The sequence below is a fragment of the Macrobrachium rosenbergii genome, chromosome 56 (genome assembly GCF_040412425.1).
Source record: "Macrobrachium rosenbergii isolate ZJJX-2024 chromosome 56, ASM4041242v1, whole genome shotgun sequence".
NCBI lineage: Eukaryota > Metazoa > Arthropoda > Malacostraca > Decapoda > Palaemonidae > Macrobrachium > Macrobrachium rosenbergii.
In genome coordinates, this window is record NC_089796.1 from 70,252,685 (window position 1) to 70,262,445 (window position 9,761).

At 40.3% G+C, this 9,761-nt stretch overlaps 1 protein-coding gene across 1 annotated transcript; it reads right to left on the reverse strand.

The window, feature by feature from the left end:
* Positions 1-843: 843 nt before the first annotated feature.
* LOC136836241 (uncharacterized) lies at positions 844-8,220 on the reverse strand. Its single transcript, XM_067100246.1, has 4 exons — positions 8,189-8,220; positions 7,042-7,109; positions 1,989-2,100; positions 844-1,702 (listed from the first exon to the last, which is right to left on the reverse strand). The coding sequence occupies exons 1-4, from the start codon at positions 8,218-8,220 to the stop codon at positions 1,201-1,203; spliced, it is 714 nt and encodes a 237-aa protein (XP_066956347.1). The 3' UTR covers positions 844-1,200.
* Between the last annotated feature and the right edge of the window lie 1,541 nt (positions 8,221-9,761).

Sequence of the window (9,761 nt, forward strand, 5' to 3'; positions counted from 1 at the left end):
AGTGTGTTTCTATAGTAGGTGATCTAACTGCGTGTTTCTACTATAGTAGGTGGTCTACCTGCGTGTTTCTACTATAGTAGGTGGTCTACCTGCGTGTTTCTACTATAGTAGGTGATCTAACCAAGTGTTTCTACTATAGCAGGTGGTCTACCTGCGTGTTTCTACCATAGTGGTGGTCTACCTGCGTGTTTCTACTATAGTAGGTGATCCACTACCTGCGTGTTTCTACTATAGCAGGTGGTCTACAAGTGTTTCTACTATAGTAGGTGGTCTACCTGCGTGTTTCTGCACTATAGTAGGTGGTCTACCTGCGTGTTTCTACTATAGTAGGTGATCTACCTGCGTGTTTCTACTATACTAGGTAAGATCTACCTGCGTGTTTCTACTATACTAGGTGGTCTACTCTGCGTGTTTCTACTATAGTAGGTGGTCTGCGTGTTTCTACTATAGTAGGTGGTCTACCTGCGTGTTTCTACCATAGTAGGTGGTCTGCCTGCGTGTTTTTCTACTGTAGCAGGTGATCTACCTGCGTGTTTCTACCGTAGTAGGTGATCTACCCGTGTTTCTACTATGGTAGGTGGTCTGCCTGCACGTTTCTACCATGGTAGGTGGTCTACTGCAAGTGTTTTTCCATAGTAGGTGGTCTACCTGCGTGTTTCTACTATAGTAGGTATTCTACCTGCGTGTTTCTACTATAGTAGGTGGTCTACCTGCGTGTTTCTACTATAGTAGGCGGTCTACCTGCGTGTTTCTACACTGTTTCGCCGTGTTTAGTACTAGTCCCTCGGGGATCAAATGTCCATAAGTGCACTTGATCTCATTTGATCCCCGAGCGGCTAGTACTAAACATGGCGAAACACATTTGATCCCCTAGGTAAATCGCCTACTATAGTAGCACCTTGGACGTCTGTAAATGAGGTTCGTGCAAATCTCGCTAGGAATATCCAGATTAGGAATAATATTCTGAATAAATAACTCTAAATGGCCTGCTTCGTGGATAACATCCAAACCCTCGCTCTGAAATCTTGTTATCGTGACCAGTATGAATAATTGTAGAAAGGTGCTTCTTCAGAGACGATCTTGTGCACTGTCATTGCCTCAGTTTATTTATCCAAATTCTGACATGGTATACATCAGACATATTCTTCGAGGCCCCGAGGTGATGTTTTTACACACTTCTGCGATTCGAGCAGGGCTCCTTTACATTGCACACAGAGCATTGTAATCTTGCTCGTCCCCAAGATCATACAGGTACCCGTAGTCAGAAAAAACATAATCTTGATGACCGCCGTTATTATTCGGTTGCCCGGAGGCCCAGAGCATCCTAGTCTGGGTTGGATTTCCGTCCATGTCGTACCAAGTAACCAGATCATCGCCTGGATTGTGATACATTCCTATCCAGATATAGCTTGCATTCAATACGTGATGCAATAAGAGCATGTGAGTTGTGTCGTCTGGCAAGTACAGGCGCCCGCCCATAGTTTCGCACTCTGCTCTCGCCCACTGCCAGTAGCCTACGCCCGTCGTCATTTTCATCGTTTTGCCATTGACGGTGCTGGCGTAGTAAGTAATCAGTGACGAAGACGGAGGCGTTTCGGTGGTGACTTCCGAAGTGAGTCCATCCAGGAGGCCGCATTCGTGACTGCTTTTATCCCAGGTATACGCCCAACATCCAAGCGTGCTGGTGCATATCATCGCACATCTGAAAGGAAAGAGAAACAGCTCCTGATAGTCACGGAACCTTCATACACAGAAGAAATCATCTTTTCTGAACCTTTTGAGTCACACATGCCTGCCGTAGATTGTACGCGCGCATTTTTACGCTGTGTATAGCAATCTGATTGATAATTAATATTTGTACTTCTTCGGACACACACGATAAATTTTCAAAAATCATAGCTTTTGAAACTGTGGGGAAAGTTCCCGTTTTTACCTCAATGAAGTGACGTTTTGGTACATCGTGTAAGTACCAGTTATCATCTGCCCACCTCTGTACAGTGGGGTATAAAGACGAGTGCGCTGAGTGGCCACGGAGGTTTGCATCGTTGCCAAAAATACCATCACAGCCAGGGTTTTCGAAGGTAAGAGCATCATATTTACCTGAAACAAGAAAAAGTAACGCCAATTACACACACGCACATATGTTCATAATTACAATATATATCACGTCTTTGTTCTTCATTTTTACACGATTGTTGCGGGAAGGCTTGAAAACCAAATGGAAATAAACGCTGGTATTTTCCTTCCTAGGTTGGATTCGAACCCATGCTTTGTTCACCACTTATCTAGTTACACCTCCAAGAAGGATAAGGTTTTGTTTCAATATTCATGTCCATTTGAATAATTGAGGGAATAACACAAAGATGAAGCAGTGCAGTGAAATACCGTTGTATGAGTTTTTCACTCAAATTTTAGTTCTTCTTCTTCTATATTAAAGTAGTTACAGTACCAGAGCCTAAATGCAGAGGAGTATTCTTTTTTAAGTACTCCTAATTATTGTTCAGTTCTGTCGCCATTCGAGGTAAGTGCTTTCCTCTGTGCCTGTATCAAACTGTTGCAGTTGTGATGTGTTAAAACAGGTGCACATGTTCCACGGTGAAATCATGTCCCAGAACTTTGCTTTTAAGAGACATTACATAATTCCATTATTCCCTACATTCATCACATCATAAATGCTTACACGCACACCAGAAATTAGGAAACGATGTGTTATGTCATGCATTAAGTTGTTACATCTTTTAAAATGTGAAATACGGTCTTTCCGATACTTTCGGATATAATTTTGGAAGAATTCAACATTTTTCCGGCGTAACTTATTTAGCTTATTGCAAGTCCCGGGCAGGTTAAGTAGGGTGGGGGGAGAGTGCGGCAAAGTAGCGGGAAAATTGGCCCCTGCTCGGCTAGGACCAAGTTTGGGATGGTTAGATCTTTGCGCGTCCCGGTTTTTTTTTTGGTTTTTCAATTTCCCTGGCCCAGAAAATGTAGTTATCCGCTGTGTCACCCCTTATGGTTAGATACGGTGGGCATTGTGATGGGGGTAACTAAGCATTCGTGGTAGAAATCAATTTTAAATTCGTCGTATTCGTTGTTAAAAGTTATCAGAAGAACCATATTTTAATCTCATTAGCCATGCTGGTCTTATTCTATAAATTCCACACAAACACACACACTATATATATATATATATATATATATATATATATATATATATATATATATATATATATATATATATATATATATTTATATATATATATACTATATATGTATATATATATATATATATATATATATATATATATATATATATATATGTGTGTGTGTGTGTGTGTGTGTGTATATATAAGGCCACCACAGGAACGTGGCTGAGTTTCATAGGCCGCGGCTAAGAGTTCCATGGGCCGTGGCTGAAAGTTTCATACAGAAAACTCGATGGCTCCGAAGAAACTTCGGCGCATCTTTTACTTGTTTCTTACATGACACATTTTCAGTCTCGCTCCTGTTCAAGGGTTATTCCTCAGTCTCGCTTCTTATCTTCTGATGATATAAATGTTGAATATACTTCGTTCGCCAATTTCTTTTTCACTTCTCAGTCTCTTACTTTTTAGTTTTCCGTAAAAGAAAAATATATTGCCGACTGTGTCCGTCCGTCCGCACTTTTTCTGTCCGCCCTCAGATCTTCGAAACTACTGAGCCTAGACGGCTGCAAATTGGTATGATGATCATCCACCCTCCAATCATCAAGATACCAAACTGCAGCTCTTTAGCCTCTGTAGTTTTTATTTTATTTAAGGTTAAATTTAGCCATAATCGTGCATTTGGTAACGATGTATGACAGGCCGTGGTTCAAGTTTCATGGACCGCAGCTCATACAGCATTATAGCGAGACCACCGAAAGATAGATCTATTTTCGGTGGCCTTGATTATACGCTGTACAGAAAACTCGATTGCGCCGAAGAAACTTCGGCGCATCATTTACTTTTTTATCTTCTTGCTGATGTTAGAATACTGTATTCGGAATTTGAACGCCTGTGTTCCTGCCGTAGAAGGAAATAACAGCATCATGTTTTGGGAAACCACGTCGTGGACCTTTTCTCTTGAGAACTCCTTCGTATTTCTGTGCAGGCCTTATCTGTCTTTTGCACGGGATTATCGTTTTCGTAAGTACAGACGACGAAGCTTCATAAAAAGAAGTGCTTGTGAAGTTATCAACTTGAGTTCTGATAATTAATGATGACAGAACTTCTAATGGCGGAGCTCCTAAGAAAAAGACTTGTCAGTATATTCGGTCGCACCTGCAGTAATAACCAGGCACACTAACTTACTTCGTTGTAAGAGGTCTTGCTTCCTCGAGTCTCAGCAAAGTTGTTTCTTGCTTGCCGTGGTAGTCGTTCGGAATCTGGTGGGTAACTGACTGACTAAGGCTGTCCACCCAAAGTTAAGTAGACCAAGAATAATAGCCCCCGGGGGAGTCTTGAAGCGCTTTTCGTGACACTCCTACATATATTGAACTGGTGGCGATATTTGACATATATGTTAAGATGAAATCACACTACTCAAGAACGTACAGACGGTTAAAATGAGAAAGTTGGCACTTGCGAGTAGACAGGTTTTTTTTTTTTTCTAAGAGAGAGAGAGAGACAGAGGTGGAGGGTTGCTGTTCATAAATCTCGATCTCGCGGAACACATTATCTGGATTATTCCTTGATGGAAAATAGCAAGCATACCGTTTTGTCGTTCTGTGGGCCAGGCTTAACAACACTGTTTAAAATCCGTGCATTTTACATATTTATTTTGATATAAATGGGTTAAGTTTATGTATATCCAGGCAACTATTTATATTTGTACCCAAACTTTCATTTAAAAGATTCTCTATGATATTTCTTTGTGACGTTATTTGACTGAACAAATTTATCTTCTTTCCAATTGATATCATGATCATTATCTTTGACATAAAATCTCGACTGTTATCTTATGCATATCTTGTATATTCTCTTCCAGTGATTGGCCAGTTTGATCGACATAGGATTTGTCACATGAATTACATGGGATTTGACACTATATCCTTTGGTATAAGGGATTTTCATCGTATTTTTGTTCTTAAATGCCAAATTAGCTTTCGAGTTTTTAAGCATATAGAAAATATCTTTAAAAGTCATTACAGTCTTCATGCTATATTTCTCTGCTGTTATTATTGCTGTTATTACCGTAAGTAATCTTTTTTTTTGCCGTTCTCATTGCATTATATAATAACATGGCAATTTAATTTTCTGTCTCCGTCGTCAATAACATTTCAACATCGATATATCCACTGCTATATACGCGTAAACATCTTAAAATCATTGATTTCAACAAAGCCTCCTTACTGTTATTGTAGCTGCCACGTGTAGTTTTGTAAAGGGATGACGAGTGAAATATATTAACTCTCAGAGCAGAGTTTAAAACCTATCAGATAATGGTGCTATATATCTGCACTCATAATGGTACTATATATCTGCACTTTACTTGAATAATGTTTGTATTTTACGGATCATAGAATCGGTCTGTCGATATTCAACTTTGTTTATGGAAGTCATCTCTCTCTCTCTCTCTCTCTCTCTCTCTCTCTCTCTCTCTCTCTCTCTCTCTGTTTGTTTTATTCGTGGAAATAGGATGGAAATTCGGTAACTTTTAAGACTGCTATGAATCAATGGTCAAATTAGAACAGACGGACCCGCTAAAACTTGACATTTCAGGTTACCTTATGAATTTTGGGTTTGATTTCAGATACGTATAATAAAGTGATTAGTAATGAATAAATATTAATAAGGTTTAATTAACGATATTTATAAGATGCACATCACTTGCGTCGTGGAATGGGCGGCAAGAAGGTATAGCAAATAATTTAGCTTTTGCAACCTAAACAAGTAAAAAATGCGCCGAAGTTTCTTCGGTGAAATCGAGTTTTCTGTACAGCCGCTACAGTGTATAATCAAGGCCACCGAAAATAGATTATCTTTCGGTGGTCTCGGTATAATGCTGTATGAGCCGCTGCCCATGAAATTTTAACCACGGCCCGGTGGTGGTCTGTCCTATATCGTTGCCATAAGCACGATTATGGCTACCTTTAACCTTAAATAAAATAAAAACTTCTGAGGCTCGAGGGCTGCAATTTGGTATGTTTGATGATTGGAGGGTGAATGATCAACATGCCAATTTGCAGCCCTCTAACCTCAGTGGTTTTTAAGATCTGAGGGCGGCCAGGAAAAAGTGCGGACGGACAGACGAAGCCGGCACAGCAGTTTTCTTTTACAGAAAACTAAAAAGGACTTTAACAGGAAAAAGCAGTGTTTAAACTTTAAGGCTCCGCTCTCCACTTTTACTTTCAAGATTTATAACTTTGCTATATTTTGTCCCAGGTACATAATTTCGTATTTCGTGCAAGCTAAGCAATATGGGTTCCCAGTTCTCACAATCAGCAGTTTTAAATATAAATAACAGAATCGATGTGACGCTTTTAGTTTGAATGGAAGACGTAAACATTCTTTGCGTGCCAATGAACGGTCGATGTTTGTTTCTTCAGCTCCTTGGTAGGGTTAAGGGTGCGAGGAATTACTGAAGAGAATCACATAAAGTTCATTTGGGCGAGTTGTTACCAGTGATTTAGCATTAAGGTAACACTTTCTTTCATGTTAAAGTTAAGTATACCTTAGTTTAACCAGACCACTGAGCTGATTAATAGCTCTCCAGGACTGGCCCGAAGGATTAGATTTATTTTACGTGGCTGAGAACCAATTGGTTACCTAGCAACGGGACCTACAGTTTATTGTGGAATGCGAACCACATTACAGCGAGAAATGAATTTCTGTCACCAGAAATAAATTCCTCTAATTCTTCATTGGCCGGTCGGAGAATCGAACGCGGGGCCAGCCGAGTGCTAGCTGAGAACGGTTCCCAACCGTCCAATGAGGAACATTTCTTTCATGTAATGATATAGACATTAGCAAACAGAACCGGTTCTCGATTGCGGTCCTCTCTAGATGCCGGGAAGATTGATCTAACGGCCCCCGTGTCGATCATCATCATTATCATCATCATCATCATCATCATCATCATCACGTCCAACGAATCTTGAGGGTTTTCACCATGAATTAAAAATCGAATGTTGAAACAGTGTGCATCAGACGAGGTATATATGTTACGGGCAAAAAGCGAAATGTATTTAGGAACATTTGATCCCCGAGGGGCTAGTACTAAACATGGCGAAATACATTTGACACCCCAGGGGCTAGTATTAAACACGGCAAAATACCTTTGAACCCCCAGGGGCTAGTGCTAAACATGGCGAAATACATTTGACCCCCCATGGGCTAGTATTAAACACGGTGAAATACATTTGACACCCCAGGGGCTAGTATTAAACATGGCGAAATACATTTGACCCCCCAGGGGCTAGTACTAAACACGGCAAAATACATTCGACCCCCCAGCGGCTAGTATTAAACACGGCGAAATACATTTGACACCCCAGGGGCTAGTACTAAACATGGCGAAATACATTTGACCCCCCAGGGGCTAGTATTAAACACAGCGAAATACATTTGACCCCCCAGGGGCTAGTATTAAACACAGCGAAATACATTTGATCCCCAGGGGCTAGTACTGAACACGACGAAATACATTTGACCCCCCAGGGGCTATTATTAAAACGGCGAAACAGTGTAGGTGAGTCACTGATTCGCTGTGTTTAGTACTAGCCCCTGGGGGATTCAAATGTCCCTAAGAGCATTTCGCTATCTGCCTGAAATTTCAGGCAGTTCGCGAAATGCCTGGTTTCGCTATCTGCCCGTAACATATGTATCTCCTCTCAAGACACAAGTAATGAAACTTTATTTTACACGAAAGGGTGAACGCTTTATACAGAAACGACTAACTACATAAATTTGCTTTCATGTATGTTTGGGTTACGCAGGTACAGTATGTGGAATCCTATCGCGTTAATGTTGATGGTTTTATATGGTACCATTTAATTTCATTTGGGGCGCGTCGAATGGCCCACATTCCCCAGTAATGCTAAGGCATGGCATTTTTCATAAATATTCAGAATGTAACAGGAAGATTCATAAGTCCTTGAACGTTTAAACAGTATTTAGATCATCAAATTTGAGTTTTAAAGGTAGTTCGAATATCTGCAGGCACTACTCAATACCTTGTCCCAATGCCTGGGAGAGAAACCACCATAGTTTGACTTTTTTATTTTCATACTGCTCCCAGCTAGTTAAAATGCCCGTAATAAAGTCCATCTCTTTGTAATTGATTTTATTGTAGTTTTGAGGGCATATTTGCCAAACCGAGTGTCTTCATCTGATGACAAGAAATAGCCATTCTTTTCAGGGCTGGTCAGTTGTAGCAAGTAAGATGGGTATGAGTATTTTCTGTTTCATATGCTTTGCTCCACTTCTTGAAATAGCATTCGAAACAGTTTGTGTGCATAGATAAACAGCCTTGGGCCAAGACATCATATTTACACGATGGCCTTTAGGTCACGTGCATTAGTGCCCTTGTAGTTCTGAAAAGAAAACCTTTGTGCCGGCTTTGCCTGTCCCTCCGCACTTTTTCTGTCTGCCATAAGATCTTAAAAATTACTGAAGTTTGAGGGCTGTAAACTGGTATGTTGATCATCCACCCTCCACTCATCAAACATACCAAATTGCAGCCCTCTAACCTCAGTAGTTTTTATTTTATTCAAGGTTAAAGTTAGCGATAATCGTGCTTATGGCAACGATATGGGACAGACCACCACCGGGTCGTGGTTAAAGTTTCATGGGCGGCGGCTCATACAGCATTATACCGATATCACCGAAAGATAGACCTATTTTCGGTGGCCTTGATATACGCTGTGCAGAAAAGTCGATTGCGTCGAAGAAACGTCGGCGCATTTTTTACTTGTTTCTGAAGGAGAACAATCTGTCCAAACAGCACAGAATATACGAGCAGATGTTTTTTGACGTTTATCAAGGCAGAAAACGTGGGAAAATATTCGAGACTACCACAGCAATACGTCACCCAAAGCATGACTGCACGTAGGAGCATTTCTAAATATATATTAATTGGAACCAAGAGGCAATAATAATTAGAGATGCTTAAGGCTCTGGAAAAGTTAAGTATACCTTAGTTTAACCAGACCACTGAGCTCATTAACATCCCTCCTAGGGCTAGCCCGAAGGATTAGACTTATTTTACGTGGCTGAGAACCAATTGGTTACCTAGCAACGGGACCTACAGCTTATTGTGGAATCCGAACCACATTATACCGAGAAATGAATTTCTATCACCAGAAATAAATTCCTCTAATTCTTCATTGGCCTAAAGGCTCTGGAACACAGGGCGCCCAAGATTCTCATTCAGTAAGTTTCCCCAAGAACTAAGGAGATGGGAAGACTCGGTAAAAAGACATTTGAGCAGTAATTATAAAATTAAAAATACATAGTTGTCCCCGGAGGGATTAATAAGGGTCGATGAGAGGGCTTCCAAAAATAAACAAAGATAATGAAGAGAGAGAGAGAGAGATAGAGAGAGAGAATTTCGATTTACCGTCATAAGTATTCTGTAATTCCCGATTGACAGCAGTCTTGCAACTACCAGACATAGTTGCAGAGTATTTATTTATTTATTTATTTTTGAAATTCAAAGATTCTTAAGGATTTTAGTTGTCTATTAAAAATAAAGTTTTTACTTCGTGAATTAGAAACATTTTTAATGTTTACCTGAATTCCGTGCGG

Coding starts and splice junctions, on each gene's coding strand:
- LOC136836241 (XM_067100246.1), bottom strand. CDS start 8,220: ATGGTGGTTTCTCTCCCAGGCATTGGGACAAG. Junction 7,110..8,188: donor CTCCCAGGCATTGGGACAAG/GTATTGAGTAGT, acceptor AAAACCCTCAAG/ATTCGTTGGACGTGATGATG. Junction 2,101..7,041: donor TGATGATCGACACGGGGGCC/GTTAGATCAATC, acceptor TTCTTGTTTCAG/GTAAATATGATGCTCTTACC.